This window comes from Pelodiscus sinensis, unplaced genomic scaffold (assembly GCF_049634645.1).
Source record: "Pelodiscus sinensis isolate JC-2024 unplaced genomic scaffold, ASM4963464v1 ctg34, whole genome shotgun sequence".
Classification (NCBI taxonomy): Eukaryota; Metazoa; Chordata; order Testudines; family Trionychidae; genus Pelodiscus; species Pelodiscus sinensis.
In genome coordinates this window covers 7,029,677-7,047,204 of record NW_027465849.1, presented here as the reverse complement: position 1 = coordinate 7,047,204, position 17,528 = coordinate 7,029,677, and the positions used below count along the sequence as shown (strand labels likewise).

The 17,528-nt window shown below is 67.5% G+C and overlaps 1 protein-coding gene across 2 annotated transcripts in view; it reads right to left on the bottom strand.

Moving 5' to 3' along the window:
• MARK4 (microtubule affinity regulating kinase 4) overlaps positions 1 to 17,528 on the bottom strand; it is a 43,435-nt gene that overhangs the window by 5,893 nt on the left and 20,014 nt on the right. The window contains exons 3-17 of one of the 2 annotated variants that reach the window (XM_075915371.1): positions 17,203 to 17,256; positions 16,568 to 16,616; positions 16,003 to 16,068; positions 15,357 to 15,427; positions 14,565 to 14,621; positions 13,543 to 13,779; positions 12,534 to 12,653; positions 11,002 to 11,101; positions 10,585 to 10,694; positions 6,104 to 6,260; positions 5,079 to 5,293; positions 4,561 to 4,664; positions 3,027 to 3,287; positions 2,264 to 2,343; positions 674 to 718 (exon numbers count right to left, since the gene is read on the bottom strand). In XM_075915371.1, coding sequence (XP_075771486.1) covers positions 674 to 718; positions 2,264 to 2,343; positions 3,027 to 3,287; positions 4,561 to 4,664; positions 5,079 to 5,293; positions 6,104 to 6,260; positions 10,585 to 10,694; positions 11,002 to 11,101; positions 12,534 to 12,653; positions 13,543 to 13,779; positions 14,565 to 14,621; positions 15,357 to 15,427; positions 16,003 to 16,068; positions 16,568 to 16,616; positions 17,203 to 17,256 — 1,726 coding nt within the window. The remainder of the gene's footprint in view (positions 1 to 673; positions 719 to 2,263; positions 2,344 to 3,026; positions 3,288 to 4,560; positions 4,665 to 5,078; positions 5,294 to 6,103; positions 6,261 to 10,584; positions 10,695 to 11,001; positions 11,102 to 12,533; positions 12,654 to 13,542; positions 13,780 to 14,564; positions 14,622 to 15,356; positions 15,428 to 16,002; positions 16,069 to 16,567; positions 16,617 to 17,202; positions 17,257 to 17,528) is intronic. The other variant, XM_075915370.1, reaches the window with a different exon arrangement.

Genomic DNA, 17,528 nt, shown 5'->3' with positions numbered 1-17,528 from the left:
GGGGCAGGGGGAAGGCAGGGCGGGGCGGGGCAGGACAAAGGGATCCCAAGAGGGGCAGGGGGAAGGCGGGGCAGGGCGGGGCAGGACAAAGGGATCCCAAGAGGGGCAGGGGGAAGGCGGGGCGGGGCGGGGCAGGACAAAGGGATCCCAAGAGGGGCAGGGGGAAGGCGGGGCAGGGCGGGGCAGGACAAAGGGATCCCAAGGGGCAGGGGGAAGGCGGGGCAGGGCGGGGCAGGACAAAGGGATCCCAAGAGGGGCAGGGGGAAGGCGGGGCGGGGCGGGGCAGGGCAAAGGGATCCCAAGAGGGGCAGGGGGAAGGTGGGGCAGGGCGGGGCAGGACAAAGGGATCCCAAGAGGGGCAGGGGGAAGGTGGGGCAGGGCGGGGCAGGGCAGGGCAGCCCTAGCAGGCTGGTTTGAGACAGGAAGGGGCAGGGCAGGTCCAACCCGACGGGCTGGGATTCCCCAGGGTGGAGTGGACCCAGCAGGCTGCGATGGGGCGGGGCTGGAGCTGCTCCCGCGGGCTGGGATGGGGCAGGCCGGCCCCAGAGGAATGGGGCTGGGTGGTCCCAGCAGGTCAATAGGTGATGGGAGCTGGGGGGGGGGAGTCCCCAGGGTCTGGGCAGCGGTGGGCCATGGGATCAGGTGAGGTGGAGGCGGGGGCGGGGGCACGTACCTTGTGAGCGCAGGTCCCCTGATTCTCTCAGGTTCGTCTGCGACCCTGTGGCAGGGACGGAGCGGCCGTCAGTGGCGGAGCTGAGGTGCTGCACCATGCTCCGGGGGGCAGCAGCAGGCGCTGGGCACGGGGAGACAGGGCTGCTCCCGGCCAGGGCCCCAGAGCTGCGTATGCGCAGACCCCCCATCTGAGCCCTGGACAGCTGTATAGCGCCGTGGGCAGGGCCGACACTGCAGCCAGGCATGGTCCTACGGCCGTGGCTTGACCGTGTCACCCCTGGACAGGGGCCACAGCCTGACCACACAGCCCCGGGGCACAGGCCCCATGCCCCCAGCCCCACTTCGCTGCCCCTGGGCACAGGCCCCATGCCCCCAGCCCCACTTCGCTGCCCTTGGGCACAGGCCCCATGCCCCCAGCCCCACTTTGCTGCCCCTGGGCACAGGCCCCATGCCCCCAGCCCCACTTCGCTGCCCTTGGGCACAGGCCCCATGCCCCCAGCCCCACTTCACTGTCCCTGGGCACAGGCCCCATGCCCCCAGCCCCACTTCACTGTCCCTGGGCACAGGCCCCATGCCCCCAGCCCGACTTCACTGCCCTTGGGCACAGGCCCCATGCCCCCAGCCCCACTTCGCTGCCCTTGGGCACAGGCCCCATGCCCCCAGCCCCACTTCGCTGCCCTTGGGCACAGGCCCTATGCCCCCAGCCCCACTTCGCTGCCCTTGGGCACAGGCCCCATGCCCCCAGCCCCACTTCGCTGCCCTTGGGCACAGGCCCCATGCCCCCAGCCCCACTTCACTGTCCCTGGGCACAGGCCCCATGCCCCCAGCCCGACTTCACTGCCCTTGGGCACAGGCCCCATGCCCCCAGCCCCACTTCGCTGCCCTTGGGCACAGGCCCCATGCCCCCAGCCCCACTTCGCTGCCCTTGGGCACAGGCCCTATGCCCCCAGCCCCACTTCGCTGCCCTTGGGCACAGGCCCCATGCCCCCAGCCCCACTTCGCTGCCCTTGGGCACAGGCCCCATGCCCCCAGCCCCACTTCACTGTCCCTGGGCACAGGCCCCATGCCCCCAGCCCGACTTCACTGTCCCTGGGCACAGGCCCCATGCCCCCAGCCCGACTTCACTGCCCTTGGGCACAGGCCCCATGCCCCCAGCCCCACTTCGCTGCCCTTGGGCACAGACCCCATGCCCCCAGCCCCACTTCACTGTCCCTGGGCACAGGCCCCATGCCCCCAGCCCCACTTCGCTGCCCTTGGGCACAGACCCCATGCCCCCAGCCCCACTTCGCTGCCCCTGGGCACAGGCCCTATGCCCCCAGCCCCACTTCGCTGCCTCTGGGCACAGACCCTATGCCCCCAGCCCTGCCCAAGGGAAGGCTGCTCGGGATTGGGGCACACAGCTCCCTGCGGTCCAGCCAGATCCCCCCCCCCCCGAATATGCTCCAGGGCCCCGAGCCGTCCCCGGGGTTCCAGGCTGTGGGGCGGGCTGGTGAAATCCAGGCCCTGGAGTTGGAAAGTAAAGGCAGGAAGAGAGAGAGCGAGAGAGCGATGGGGGGGGAGAAAGGGGGCGAGCAGAAGCAGCGGCACTTACTGATTTTGGCTCCTTGAGGCACAGAGGCGCCAGAGACGCACCTGTTAGAATTCTGCCGCTTAGACGGGTCAAGAGTGACCCTGAAACAGAGAAGGGGGAGTGAAGGGGGAGCAGAGAGCGAGAGACCAGAGGGGGCAGGCACACGAGTCAGACAGGAAAACGTGGCGCCCAGACCCCAGGGCCCAACCTTGGGGTCCCCACAGCAACCCCTCCGGGCCAGGCTGGGGCTGGAGTAGCCGGGGGCTCCCCCCCACAGCCAGCTCCTGCCCCGTTCCCCACAGCGCCCCCTGCTGGGAGAGGCTGGGGCTGGAGTAGCCAGCAGCTCCCCCCCACAGCCAGCTCCTGCCCCATTCCCCACAGTGCCCCCTGCTGGGAGAGGCTGGGGCTGGAGTAGCCGGGGGCTCCCCCCCACAGCCAACTCCTGCCCCGTTCCCCACAGCGCCCCCTGCTGGGAGAGGCTGGGGCTGGAGTAGCTGGTGGCTCCCCCCCACAGCCAGCTCCTGCCCTGTTCCCCACAGCGCCCCCTGCTGGGAGAGGCTGCGGCTGGAGTAGCCGGGGGCTCCCCCCCACAGCCAGCTCCTGCCCTGTTCCCCCACAGCGCCCCTGCTGGGAGAGGCCGGGACTGGAGTAGCCGGTGGCTCCACACAGCCAGCTCCTGCCCCCTCTCCACAGCGCCCCCTGCTGGCTGAGGGTGGGGGGGTCGGGACGTCCCCAGCGGCCAGCGTCCCTGCCCCACGCCGAGTGGCGGGCCGGGAGCACTCACCGCCGTGTCAGCTTGGAGGTGAGTTTGCTGAAGAGGTTGGAGGTGGCCCGGCTGCGGCTCTGGGGCAGCGGCGTGGCCTCGTGGGACAGCGTGGGGGAGGCGGGCGGCCCGTTCTGCACGGCCCCGCGCCGGTCCCGCACCTGGCCCCCGTGGAAGGTGCTGCGGATGGTGCTGCCGCGCGAGAGGCGGGTGCGGTCCGAGGACGAGGTGGCGATGCTGTGGCTGGAGGGCGAGGCGGGGGGCACCCGGCTGGAGATGGAGCTGGGGAGGGTGGGGGGAGAGAGCCCCAGGGTGAGCCCCACACACTGTTCTCCTCCCGCCCCCCCCCGCACAGCCTGCCCCATAACCCGCACCCCCAAGCACGTCCTGCTCTGTTAACCCCCGTGCGCCCCTGAATCCCAGCACCTGTATCAATGACAGCTCCCCAGGCACCCCTGCCCCACAGAACCCCCCACCTCCCATCCCCCTCCCACCCCAGGGGCTGGGCAAAGTATCGGAAACAGGGTCAACCTTCGGGCAACCCGCCCAGACTGAGCAAGGAACTCGGTTCCTGCAGCGGCTACCCCGGGTCTGACCCGGCGCTGCCCGCGGGCACTGGGGGGGGGGGGGGAGGGTGTAAGCGGGGGATGGGGGCCCCGTGAGATTACCCCGGGTCTGACCCGGCGCTGCCCGCGGGCACTGGGGGGGGGGGGGGAGGGTGTAAGCGGGGGATGGGGGCCCCGTGAGATTACCCCGGGTCTGTCCCGGCGCTGCCCGTGGGAACTGGGGGGGGCCGTGTAAGTGGGGGATGGGGGCCCCGTGAGATTACCCCGGGTCTGTCCCGGCGCTGCCCGTGGGCACTGGGGGGGTGTAAGTGGGGGATGGGGGCCCCATGAGGTTACCCCGGGTCTGTCCCGCGCTGCCCGTGGGAACTGGGGGGGGGGGGTGGTGTAAGCGGGGGATGGGGGCCCCATGAGGTTACCCCGGGTCTGTCCCGGCGCTGCCCGTGGGAACTGGGGGGGGGGGTGGTGTAAGCGGGGGATGGGGGCCCCGTGAGGTTACCCCGGGTCTGTCCCGGCGCTGCCCGTGGGCACTGGGGGGGGGGGAGGGTGTAAGCGGGGGATGGGGGCCCCGTGAGGTTACCCTGGATCTGTCCCGGCGCTGCCCGTGGGCACTGGGGGGGGCGGTGTAAGCGGGGGATGGGGGCCCATGGGCACTGGAGCAGGGCAAATGGAAACGGGGCGGGAGCCAGCGCCCATGGGAAGGAAGGGGGAGGGGCTGACGGCAGCTCAATGATGACTGAATGGGGGGGGGGGCAGGGCAGGCTCCCCCTCCCCCACCACTGCCTGGCTCTCCCCTCCCCAGCACTGCCCATCCCCCCGACTCCGGCCAGCAGCCTCTGCCCCTCGGTGCCCCCGGCAGCCCCACCCCGCTGCCAGAGAGCCGGCCCCAGCGCCGCAGGCCATCGGGGAGCGACCGCGGGGCTGAGGGGGGCTCCCTGCCTCGGCTCTGGGGCCGCCCCGGCTGGACGGCAGCGCCGCGGGGCCCCCCCCACCTGTTCTCCTTGCCGTTGTGCAGCAGCGAGTGGCGGTCGGTGCCGGGCCGCTCCGTGCACACGTACGTGTTCCTCCGCGTCATCACGCTCGACGGGATGTTGTTCTGCGGGGGGCCAAGCGGGGCTTAGCGTGGGCCTGGCCCCCGGGCTCACGCCGCTCCCGGCCCCCCCCCCCCGCCCGGCCCCCGGGCTCACGCCGCTCCCGGCCCCCCCCCGCCCGGCCCCCGGGCTCACGCCGCTCCGGCCCCCCCCCCCGCCCGGCCCCCGGGCTCACGCCGCTCCCGGCCCCCCCCCCCCGCCCGGCCCCCGGGCTCACGCCGCTCCCGGCCCCCCCCTGCCGCCCGGCCCCCCGGGCTCATGCCACTCCCGCCCCCCCCCCGCCCGGCCCCCGGGCTCACGCCACTCCCGGCCCCCCCCCCGCCCGGCCCCCGGGCTCACGCCACTCCCGGCCCCCCGCCGCCCGGCCCCCGGGCTCACGCCACTCCCGGCCCCCCCGCCCGGCCCCTCCCCGCTCTCACCGTGTTGGTGGCGCTGTCCTTTCGCCGGTCGGGGATCTCCGACTTGTTGGGGTTGTTGGCGCTGCTCACCATGGGGCTGGAGGGGGGGATGCCGCGCCCGCTGCTCATCACGCTGCAGCTGGCCTTCCGCGAGGGCATCCGCTCCTCCTTGGCCTCCGCCTCCCCCGTGCTGGTGGGGCTCCTCTTGGGGTGCATGGGGACGGGCGAGGGGCCACCTGCGGGGGGGGGGGAGGAAGCTCTGACATCCTGCCAGGCAGCGCCCAGTTGGGGCAGCGGGGGGAGCTGGCACCTCCCTCCCCTCTGGGTTTTCCACAGTCACAGTTCATACAGCTCCCCCCCCCCCCCCAGCCAGCCCCTGCCCCCCCCAGCGCCCCCTGCTGGGAGAGGCTGGGGCTAGAGTAGCCAGGGGCTCCCCCCCCAGCAAGCTCCTGCCCCCTCCCCACAGCGCCCCCTGCTGGGACAGGCTGGGGCTGGAGTGGCCAGGGGCTCCCCCCGCCCCCGCCAGCTCCTGCCCCCTCCCCACAGCGCCCCCTGCTGGGACAGGCTGGGGCTGGAGTGGCCAGGGGCTCCCCCCCCCCCCGCCAGCTCCTGCCCCCTCCCCACAGCGCCCCCTGCTGGGAGAGGCTGAGGCTGGAGTAGCCAGGGGCTCCCCCCCCCAGCAAGCTCCTGCCCCCTCCCCACAGCGCCCCCTGCTGGGAGAGGCTGGGGCTGGAGTAGCCAGGGGCTCCCCCCCCAGCCAGCCCCTGCCCCCTCCCCACAGCGCCCCCTGCTGGGCAAGGCTGGGGCTGAAGTAGCCGGAAGCTCCACAGCCCCAGCTCCTGCCCTGCTCCCCACAGCGCCCCCTGCCCTGAGTCCCCCCCCACACTCCCTCCTGCCCACTCCCCTCCCCTTCCCCTAAACGCCCTACAGACCTGACCCTTCCGCCCATTCCCCATGGGCCCTCAAACCTCTGCCCTTTGGCCCCCCAGCTGCCCTTGGCCCCACTGGGGTCTGCGGTCCCACGGCTGCTGCGGGCTGGCACTCACAGAAGTCACTGTGCCGCCGCTGCCGGTGGTAGGTGGAGGAGCTGCGCTGGGCCTTGGCGTGGGTGGACGATTTGCTGGTGCCGTTGGAGACCTCGCTGGGGGCCCGCACCCGGGCCAGGGACAGGCTGCTCCCCGTGCGCGACTCGCTCCCCTCCACCTGCCGAGAGCACACCTGTCAGCCCGGCCTCGCAATTGGGCGCCGGCTGCTTTCCGGTGCCCACACGCTTTCCCGACGGAAACACCGTTCTTCTGGTGCCCAACCAGTGGGAGCGGGCACACTGCTGTGCAACTTTCGAGGGAAACACACTGTTCTGGCAACACCACCTCCACCCCCGGGAGAGTTTTGTCCGTTCCCCTCCTTTTAGTGTCAACAAAGAGCCGGCGTGGATGCTGTTGTGTGGTGAGAATTGGCTTCCCCCAGTATCCCACCATGCCTGCCCTGCTGGCTCTGCTCAGTGTCTTGGGATCTCTGCTGCCCTGCAGGCCTGCATGCCCCTCCCCCTTTCAAAGCTCCAGGAAGTATCTGACAGCTGAGTGAGCTGCTCCCTTTGGGGACCAAACAAAGAGCAAATTGCTGGAGTGCGCCTGTTCTGCCTGGCTAGGAACACAGCGGAAGGCAGGCTGCTGCCGCCAGGGGAGGGCTGGAGAGATGGGGGGCTGCTCTGACATCCCTCACCCCAGAGAGCTCCCAGAGCGCCTCACGCTGCTGTTCCCCGAGTGGTGGGAGAACTCGGGGAGAACCCCACGAAGCGCAAGGATCAGCTGGGCCTTCTCACAGCACGGCCCCGTGGGATGCTTACCCACAAGGCTTTGCTCTACCTGTCCACGGGGGAGCTAGCCACGTGGCCAGGACACGTCGAAAACGGGAGGCAGAAAAACCAGTTGGACCCGTTTCATTTCAGGTCGACAGTGCTTTGGTCACCAAACCCTCCCCGTGTGGACATGGCCCGGTCAGTGACCCCGGTGTGGGCCCAGCTATCACAACTCTCACGATCCCACCCCCCGGCTGGTGGTGAGCAGCTCCGGCCACTGCGATGACGGAATCAGAAACGGTGCCAATAAAAACGAGGCAAGGAGTGGAACAGGGGACGACAGGGCCTGTTCCTCTGTGAAGGGATCCGCCGGGGGTGAATTATCGCCTGTGCGAACAGCGTGAAGGAAGCGAGAAAAGTGCCATTTACCTCGACCCGTACCACAAGGCACCGGGGCGCACCCCTTGGAATCACGAGGCGGCAGGTTAAAACCAGGAGGAAGCTGGTGCTTGGTTAACCTGTGGAACTCGCCGCGGGGGGACGGCGTGAAGGTGGAGAGGAAGTTGGGGATTTTTGTGGCGACTTACATGCATCATCTATGCCTGCCTCTGTTCCCCTGGGTGTTGCATGTGTAACGAGGTGGTGGGAAGGCGTTTTTGTTGGGGCAGAGGACCAGGTGTGACCTGGCCTAGTCGCCTGGTGGTGGGGGACCCTACCCCAGGAGGACCAGCCAGTCCTGGCCATGGGGAGGACAATAGGTTGAGAAGGCCCTGGTGACCTGACCAGCCAGAGAGGGGACAAAGGATGTAGGAGAGGGGTCTTGGTTGGAAGGAGGGGGCAGCTGGAATGGGGGGGGGGAAGAGGGGGCAGCCAGGGCCCTCCTGGACGCAGGATAGACCTAGCTGGGGGTTTCCTGTTCTGTGCTCAATTGCTCACAAGGGGAGTCCCAGAGAGGCCCGTGGGGAGAGCCAGGCGGGCTGGGGGCCCTACAGCATGCCCCCCCCAAGAGAGAGTGGCCCCCGAGGAGGGCTGTGGCCCCGAAGGGGACTCCTCGCAGGGGCCGTATAGAGCCAAGAGCAGAGCCCTGCGAGTCCGTGACATCATACTGGGGCTAAACCGAATCCTGGGGCACGGTCATTAGCCAAGATCACCAGCTACGCGACTCCATGCACTGGGGGTCATTAAACCCCTGCCTGCGACACAGGGACTGGACAGGGGGCGGACCCCTCAAAATCTGCCCTGCTCCGGTCATTCCCTCTGCAGCACCTGCCACCCGCCACCGGCAGAGACAGGACCTGGCTTGAAAGACCACGAGTCTGATAACAGTCTGGTTGCTCTTCTCTGCCTGGCTTGGGGACACCGCAGCACCCTGTGTTCACCGCCGTGATGTTGTTACACACAATGTTCCCTCGGTTTTTTTCCCCCACTCATAGGTGGAATAAATTTTGTTACGTGCACCGAGGCCTGTGCACCACACGGCCGGCTGCAGGGGCTTTGCTGATGTGGGTTTGAGCCACCTAAGCGTTCAGCTCACAGGAGGCATTGGTTAGACCAATGTTTCTCAATCTTTTTTTATAAAGTACCCCTTTTTCCAAAAAAAAAATATAAGTACCCCAGTGCCTACAGTTTTCATACACACAAAATTTTTTTCTACCATCGCAACACATTTGTTTAAACAACTTAATTGTAGCTGGGTGGCAATGAAATTTTGGGGCGTAAAAAGTGTAAAAACAATACAGCGCTGTAAAACTTAACACAAAAATTCCGTTTTCTCCAAATGGCAGCTGTGTTGAGGTACCCCCAGACTTCTCGAGTACCCCTACGGGGATTCGTGCCACTGATTGAAAAACACCGGGCTAGAAATCATTCTGACGCATCTTGTACAAAATATCTCCCAGGCAGGGCCAAGGGAAAAGTTCTGTAGAAAAGGACCTGGGGGTTACAGTGGAGGAGAGGCTGGACATGAGTCAACAGTGTGCCCTTGTAGCCAAGAAGGCTAATGGCGTATTAGGGGGCATTAGGAGGAGCATTGCCAGCAGATCCAGAGACGTGATTATTCCTCTTTACTCGGCTCTGGTGAGGCCACATCTGGAGTATTGTGTCCAGTTCTGGGCCCCACACTAGAGAAAGGATGCGGACGCATTGGAGAGGGTCCAGCGGAGGGCAAGCAAAATGATTAGGGGGCTGGAGCATATGACCTACAAGGAGAGGCTGAGGGACTTGGGTCTGTTTAGTCTGCAGAAGAGAAGAGTGAGGGGGGATTTGACAGCAGCCTTCAACTTACGGAAGGGGGGTCCAGAGAGGCTGGCGAGAGGCTGTTCTCAGTGGTGACGGATGCAGAACAAGGAGCAATGGGCTCAAGTTGTGGTGGGAGAGGTCCAGATTGGATATTAGGAAAAACTCTTTCCCTAGGCGGGTGGGGAAGCGCTGGGATGGGTTCCCTAGGGAAGTGGTGGAGTCTCCATCCCTAGAGGTGTTTAAGTCTCGGCTTGACAAAGCTCCGGCTGGGTTGATTCCATTGGGATTGGTCCTGCCTTGGGCAGGGGGCTGGACTCGATGGCCTTCTAAGGTTTCTTCCAGCCCTATGGTTCTATGAAAAGCAACGGGTTGCGGAGTGCGATTATCCGATTCATAAGCATGGAGCGCGGTGCAAGCTGGAGTATAAAAATTGACTGTGAAGCCAGGTCTCCTCCCAGGTAACACCCACCCAGCTGGACACCCACTCTGGTCTGCGAAAGGTGCATTCAAATTGAACGGCCCATCCACACAGAGAACGAGCCATTTCTGCCCTGCCTCACGGAAGCCCGCAAGGACATGGGGCTAGCTTGGGTGACCCTGGACCAATGTTCCGTGGAAGCCAGGCATTTGTGCGGTGACTCAGGAGAGAGTCCACCACCATCCGGCTTGGTTTGTGTGTTTCCCCTGGTGGTGCACAGTCGCACCTACCTCGGTGCACATAAAAAATTATTCCGCACATGGGAAAGATTGGAGGGAATGTTCATGGGCCTGGTGTGGAACAGAGAAGTCCCCTCCACGTGGAAGAAACTATAAAAGGAGAAAGTGACGTCACCGCACACAGCACGCCGCCTGTGGTGGCAGGGAGGAAGCTCCAGGCTCGCGTATGGAAGCCAGCCAGGGGGAGGCACGGCTGGATTCAAATGTGATGCAGTTTGGAGAATTCACACTGCAGTTCGGTTTGGTTTCTTAAGTTCTAGAACGTGGGTCTACACACTAGGACCCCGAAAATGGATCTTTCTGTAGGTAACATGTGGGGTTCATATCTTTTACCTAGAACTCTGCCATGTGGGGGGATGCAGATCCCAGGCAGAGGCTGGTGCCTTGTTCTCTCCACGCTGAGGGAGGGCAGGACTGGGAAATAAACTTACAGGGGTCAGACTTTGGACCTGGACGAGACGGGACAGCTGTGGGCTGGGGAGACGCCTTTGTTCGGCTTACAGCTGGGCATGTCCCTGACTGTGGAAAGGTTCATGCGAGCGCAAGTGCCCGCTGTGTCTCCTGATGGGGCACATTCACATGCGCCTCGGTGCACGTAAAAATTTATTCCGCATGTGGATGCAAAAAAATCCGCCCCTGGCTGGAAGAGATTAGAGAGCCGGCCGGGAGCGCTCGGCTGCCTGCCGCAGCAGCACAGTGCACGAGACAGAGGATTCAGCAAACGCTCCAGATCCAAACCCCTCACGGGCTCCCCCAACTCGGGCCTGCACTCACCTCATTCTTCCTGCCCAGCAAGAGGTAGGTGGCTGTGACCTCGTTGTATTTTTGGCTGTTGAGGGCTTCCTTGATCTCCTCGCGGGTGTAGCCCATCCCCACCATCACCTCTGGGAGAGAGGGGTTGGGTTTGTTTCCGGCACTGACACCAGCACCCGGCCCCCGCCAAGCAAGCCCTGGGGGGTGCCCTGGTACTACTGAGCCTTCTGGGGGCTGGGAGGAAGGGGCCATGTCCCGGCCCGGGTGGGGCGGAGGCCAAAGATCCAGGCCATGGGGCTGCAGCTTTGCTCTGCCCTCCCCTCGCCAGACAGCTGGGCCCTCACCAAACCGGTGTCCTCGCGTCCAGCCTCTGGTGCTGCCCCCATCGGGGGTCCCCCCCTCCCCAGGCCACGCAGCCCAGCAGCCCTGGGCCCTCACCGATGCGCTTGGTGTCTCCAAAATCCTCCTCCGGCTCCTTGTAGGGCTTCAGCTCGTCCCCCTCGTAGCCGATGTTGATCCATTTGTCCTTCATGATTTGCTGGGAGAGGAAGGACGGGTGAGGAGGGGGGTCGGGCCCCCTGGCGTGGGGGGGCGTGCCTCTCGAGACTGAGCACCCCTCAATCCCCCCACAACCAGCACCAGGGCAGCGTCTGCCCCCAAAGTACCCTTCCCCCGCCAGCCGGCACAGACCCCCCCCCCCCACCAGCCGGGACTCAGGCTGCGTCTCCCCCCCGCCCCCCATCCCAAGAGGGCTGCAGAGGGGCGCAGCGAGGAAGGGCCCAGCGCCCTCCTTCCAGTGCCCCCGAGCCACCGCCCCGCTGTGGGGAGCCCAGCAGCCCAACTCTGGCCCTCAGGGGAGACCCCATGAGCCTGCGGGAGCTACAGCCCCCCTTCTGGGGGGCTCCCTTCCAGCTCCGAGACCCAGCCCCCCCAAGGAGCTCAGCAGCCCAACTCTGCCCCCCAGGGGAGCCCCCATGAGCCCGCGGAAGCTGTACCCCTCCCCCCGGGTGCTCCCAGCCAGCTCCGAGACCCCGCCCACCAGGAAGCCGAGCTCTGTGGGGGCTGCATGGAGCCTGCCTAGGTCCCAGACACCCTGTAATTATCCCCTGAGTCAATTACACTAATTACAGTCATTGGGGGAGGCAGCGCCAGGCAGGGCCTTGCACAGCTTAATGAGAGCTCACCCCCCGGGGGGGACTGCTGCTTCTTGGGGCGCACCAAGCAGAGCTGAGGGCCAGGATGGGGTCCCAGGTCCATGGGCCGAGTCGGGGGGCCGGTAAAGGGGGCCACAGAGCACAGGAAGGGGGCAGTGAAGAAATGGGAACCTTGGTAATATTTTTAGGAGGCCCCTTGTGTGCCTCAGTTTCCCTCTGGGCTCGGCCCTGCTCTGCATGGGGTGTAAGGGGTTAAGCAACCGCTCTGGGGCCAGGGGTGGGGCTGCCAATGGAGAGAAGGAGAAACACACCGAGATCCATGGAGGTTCCAGAAAGCTGGGGGGAACCCCAGGAGGGGAGGGTGCCGGGGGGGCTGCCCGGGCTGGACTTGCCGCAGGGAGCCGGGCACGCTGGGCACTGCCAGGGAACAGGGCACAGACTAACCCCTGGGCTACAGGACAGGGGGATGCTATGAGGTCCCTGTACTGCCGGGGAGGCACCCTGCCACCCCCACTGGGCTCCCTGCCACCCCTTGCTGCCAGGGGGCACCCTACTACCAGTAAGTGGTGTGCTTGTGCGGAGCGCTCAGGAGAGATTCAAATGCCACCCAGCTGCGGAGCAGCGCGCCCACCGCTCGGTGGGTGTTCCTATTGGTGGTGCACATTCACACGCGCCCTGGTGCACCAAGAAACATTATTCCGCACAGGGATGGAAAATAACTGCACATGGATGGAAGAGATGAGGGGGGACGTTGCCTGCCCCCCTCACTCCTGGGGGCCTCCTGCCCCCCCTCCCCGCCCCCGGGGGGGCACTCACCTCCAGGGTGCAGCGCTTGGCGGGGTTGAGCACCAGGAAGCGCCGGAGGATGGTCTCGCAGTCGGTGGACATGTAGAAGGGGACGCGGTACTTGCCGCGCAGCACTCGCTCCCGCAGCTCCTGGAGGGGTGGGAGGGGGGGCGTCATGTAGGGCTCCCCCAGCCTGCCGGGGACTCCCATCGCCAGGGCCTTGGCTAGAAGCTGGCCCCAAAGGGTCCCCCTCCCCATACGAAGGGGGGGCTCGCTCTGCGGCGAGGCCCAGCAGGGCTGTAGGGACCCCAGCCTGTGCCCAGACAAGCAGGCTCTGGCGCCCGGGGCCCAGAGCGATGCAGGGGCGAGATCCGACCTAGAGATTGCCCTTCCGCTGGGCTACGGGCCGGCCCTGCCACCGGCCACCTGGGGCACCCGCATTCTCCCCGTTCCCCTCGGGCGTCCCTCACTGCCCATGCCTCCTTGGACACCCAGTGCGCCCCACCCCCATCTCCCGATGCTGTGTCTTCCTAGGACCCCCCCCCCCCGTGGCCATATCTCCCCACCCCCATCCCCGTGGTCTCCCCAGGCCTCCCAGCCCATGCTCCCCCAGGACCCCCGACGTCCATATCTCCCCACTCCATGTCCCCCATGCACCTAGACACCCCCATCCCTGTGTCCTCCCAGGACTCGCCCTGTTCCTGGACACCCCGTCATCCCATGTTCCCCCAGACTCCCATCCCTGCATCCTCCCAGGACTCGCCCTGTTCCTGGACACCCCGTCATCGCATGTTCCCCCCAGACCCCCATCCCTGTGCCCCTGGATATGCCCAGCCCCTGGACACCCACAGGACACCCCATCCCTGTGGCCCCCAGGACTCGCCCTGTTCCTGGACACCCCGTCATCGCATGTCCCCCCCAGACCCCCATCCCTTTGCCCCTGGATATGCCCAGCCCGTCCCCACAGGACACCCCATCCCTGTGGCCCCCAGGATTCTCCTATGCTCCCGGATGTCCCCCCAGGATGCCCCCGGCCCACCTTGAGGTTCTGGCCGTCGAAGGGCAGCGAGCCGCTGACCAGGGTGTACAGAATGACCCCCAGGCTCCAGATGTCGACCTCGGGCCCGTCGTACTTCTTGCCCTGGAAGAGCTCGGGCGCGGCGTAGGGGGGGCTCCCGCAGAACGTGTCCAGCTTGGAGCCCAGCGTGAACTCGTTGCTGAACCCGAAGTCCGCGATCTTGATGTTGGCATCAGCGTCCAGCAGCAGGTTCTCCGCCTGGGGGCGGGGGCACAGCGGGGTCTGGCCATGCCCCCCAGCTGGGAGGGGCACAGCGGGGTCTGGCCACGCCCCCCAGCTGGGAGGGGCACAGCGGGGTCTGGCCACGCCCCCCAGCTGGGAGGGGTAGGAGGCACAGCAGGGGGGAGGGGCAGGGAGCACACTGGGGGCCAGCCACGCCCCCCAGCTGGGAGGGGCACAGCGGGGTCTGGCCACGCCCCCCCAGCTGGGAGGGGTAGGAGGCACAGCAGGGGGGAGGGGCAGGGAGCACACTGGGGTCTGGCCACGCCCCCCCAGCTGGGAGGGGTAGGAGGCACAGCAGGGGGGAGGGGCAGGGAGCACACTGGGGTCTGGCCACGCCCCCCCAGCTGGGAGGGGTAGGAGGCACAGCAGGGGGGAGGGGGGCTGGCCACACCCCACTGGGGGGAAGGGCCGGGGTGCACTTAGCCCCAGCCCTGCCCTTACAGCAGAGGGAGGTTAGGGTCAGGCTGCGCCCCCATAGCCAGGGCAGGGGAGAGGGGGCAGGGGGGATGGGCCATGCTTAGGATAGGGATGTAAAATCCTGGCTGCATGGCCTGCTCCTGGGTACCAGAAAACCGGTTTCCCGTTAGCATCCCTACCCCGGGGGGAGGCCCTGAGCCAGGGCAGAAAGTGGGTCTGAGGTCAGGGGGGAAGCTTGAGCAAGGCCCTGGGTGGGGGAGGGGAGGCGCCCATGGGGCAGGGCGGTGCCAGGTGTGGGGCAGGGGAGAGGAAGGGCCTGTGTGCTGGTGCCGGGGGCGACTCACCTTCAGGTCTCGGTGCACAATGTTCTTCTGGTGACAATAGTGCACGGCCGAGACGATCTGGGGGGGGAGGCGGCAGTGAGGGCAGCGGAGCGACGGACACTCTGCCCCCCACCCCGCCCCCCGGGACACACAAGAGGGACAGCAGGCCCCCCCCAACCAGGGCCAGCAACACAGCATGGCTACCACCTCGTGTGCAGAACCTACGCCCCCCACCCAAGCTATCAGCTCCCCCTCCGTGGGCAGAGGACGCAGCCCCCCCCAGAGCCAGCAGCCCAGCCCCCCGCACGGAGCACACAACCTCCCCCTCAGAGTGTGTACATCCCCTCCCCATAAAGCACAAAGTCATCCCCCCCAGGCTGTGGCTGGGACAGGCCGGGGCTGCAGTAACCAGGCGCTGCCCCCCCAGTCAGCTCCTCCCCACAGCGCCCCCTGCTGGGACAGGCCGGGACTGCAGTAACCAGGCACTGCCCCCCCCCCCAGCCAGCTCCTGCCCCTCCCCACAGCGCCCCCTGCTGGGACAGGCCGGGGCTGCAGTAACCAGGCACTGCCCCCCCAGTCAGCTCCTGCCCCTCCCCACAGCGCCCCCTGCTGGGACAGGCCGGGGCTGCAGTAACCAGGCACTGCCCCCCCAGTCAGCTCCTGCCCCTCCCCACAGCGCCCCCTGCTGGGACAGGCCGGGGCTGCAGTAACCAGGCACTGCCCCCCCCGCCAGCTCCTGCCCCCCCCCCACAGCGCCCCCTGCTGGGGTGCCCAGGGCTCGCATCCATTCCCCTTGCCAGGCTCCGCCCTGACCTGTCTGAATTTGGCCCGGGCTTCCTTCTCCTTCATCCGTCCGTGCGACACGAGGTAGTCGAAGACTTCGCCTGGGGGAGGGGCGCGGTCAGGAGCCGGCTGCCGGGGGTGGTGCCAGGCGGCAGGCTGGGGCAAAGGGTGCCCCCCGCCCTGCGGGGCAGCCCCACCCCCGACAGCAGCTGTCCAGCTGGGGGGCCCATGGCAGCCGGATACGGGGGGCCTGGGGATCCCGCACATTCCCCACGAGCGGCTGCCAGACCCCCCGGAACCGAGCTTCGTGCCTCCTGCTCCGCACTGGCCCGCGGTGGCCACTCGGGGACGAGCCGGAGCCCCGGCAGCAGAGGGGAGCCGCCTCTGGCACAGGCGGGAACGTGGGCACCCCCCCCGACAGCCGGTGCCAGTCTGCAGCAGCGAGTCAGCCACCAGCTGGACAGCGCCCGCAGACAGCCCAGCAGCTCCGCTTATTTTAAACCCAGCGAGGATAATTTTAGCAGCACGGGGGGGGTGGGGGGGGGGGGGCGGCAGGGCCTGTCATCGGGGGGGGGTGTAGAGGCGCATCACGCCTGGCCAGGTGGGGGTCACGCCAGGCAGGCCGGGGTGTGGGGAGGGGGGCAGGGGGCTGCCGGAGTGGGGGGGGGGTGCTCACCAGCACTGGCGTACTCCATCACCAGGTAGAGCGTTTTCTCCGTCTCGATCACCTCAAACAGCTTCACTGTAACGGAGGGACACGGTTGAGCGCCCAGCTCCCCAGGGCCCCCCCGCCCCCCCCCCACAGGGGCCCGGGTCTCTCCCACGGCGAGGCTGGCAGAGCCTTTGCTGCCTATGCAATTTAGACCCCCCCGAAATGTATGGCTCACAGCCCCCCAAAGAGCTTCCTGGAACGGAGCCTGCACCCCCCCCAACACCCTCACCCCCCCCGCACCCTAAAACACCCTCCAGGGACAGGGCTAACCCCCTCTCACAGCCCCGAACACCACAGGGCACCCAACAGCCCCCCCACATGGCCTCACAGGACAGGCCTGCCCCCCCACTGCCTGCCCCCATGGCCTCATAGAGGGACCCCGATCCTGCCCATGGGAGGGGCCTGCCCCCCCCCCACGCCTGCCCCCCTGCAGCGGAGGGGCCCACAGAGGCAGTGCCCACACAGCCGGGGGGAGGAGTCATCTGGGGCCTCATCGTCCCCGGGCCCCAGAGCCGGGCCCCCGGCTCACCGATGTTGGGGTGATTGAGGCCCTTCATGATCCGCACTTCCCGGAAGAGCTGGAGGGGGCAGAGAGTCGGGGGGGGGGTATTAGCTTCACAGATTCTCCTCACCCGCCCCACCACCCTCAGCCCGCGGGGCCCACCCCTCGGTGGGGCACTCGCACCGATCCCGGGGGAGGGGCTGGCTTGGGAAGACGGGGGGGGGGATTCCCCTGAAGGGCGAGGGGGGGTGGTGGTGCCGGGGCCGGTGCCAACCCGCTTTTCTGGCCTCCAAACCCCAAGCTAATTAGCCGCCCCGGAGATGCCGAGCAGCTGTTCCCACAGCGACCAGCGGGGCCTCTGGGCGCTAATTAGAGCCGGGATTTGAGGGAGGGGGACGGGCGGGGGGCTGGCAGGATAGTGCCGGGGGGGGGAGATGGGAGGGTGCCCTGGGGTGGAGAAATGGGGGGGCACTGGGGGTGGGACCCGAACCCCCCCCATCCCGGCCCAGAGTCCTGTGGGCCCTTTGTGGAGCCTGGGAACCTAGTGGGGGGGGGGGGCTGCGGTGTGGGCAGCCACAGGGCCCCCCCCCCCATGCCAGCCCCGGGCAGCCACTTCCAGCCCTCCAGGCCCAGGGGCACCGGCCTGCTCCCCCCCCACTCACCTTCTGGAGGCTCGTGGGGTTCAGCTGCGTCTTGTCGATGATTTTTATTGCAACCTACAAACAGGAGAGCGGCCAGGTGGGGTCAGAGCCGGGGTCCCTCCGGCCCGGGGTCCCGGCAGCCCGCAGCGGCCACTGCCAGGGCCCCCAGATTCTGGGTGGGAAGGGGGTGAGAATATCGGGGGCACCGCCCCCCACTTCCCTCCCTGTGCCCCACATGCCCCTCTCACTCCCCTGCCCCCCACTACCCATGCACCACACGCCCCTCCACTCCCTCACCCCTCCACTGCCCTCCCTGTGCCCCATACACCCCTCCCAATCCCCTTCCT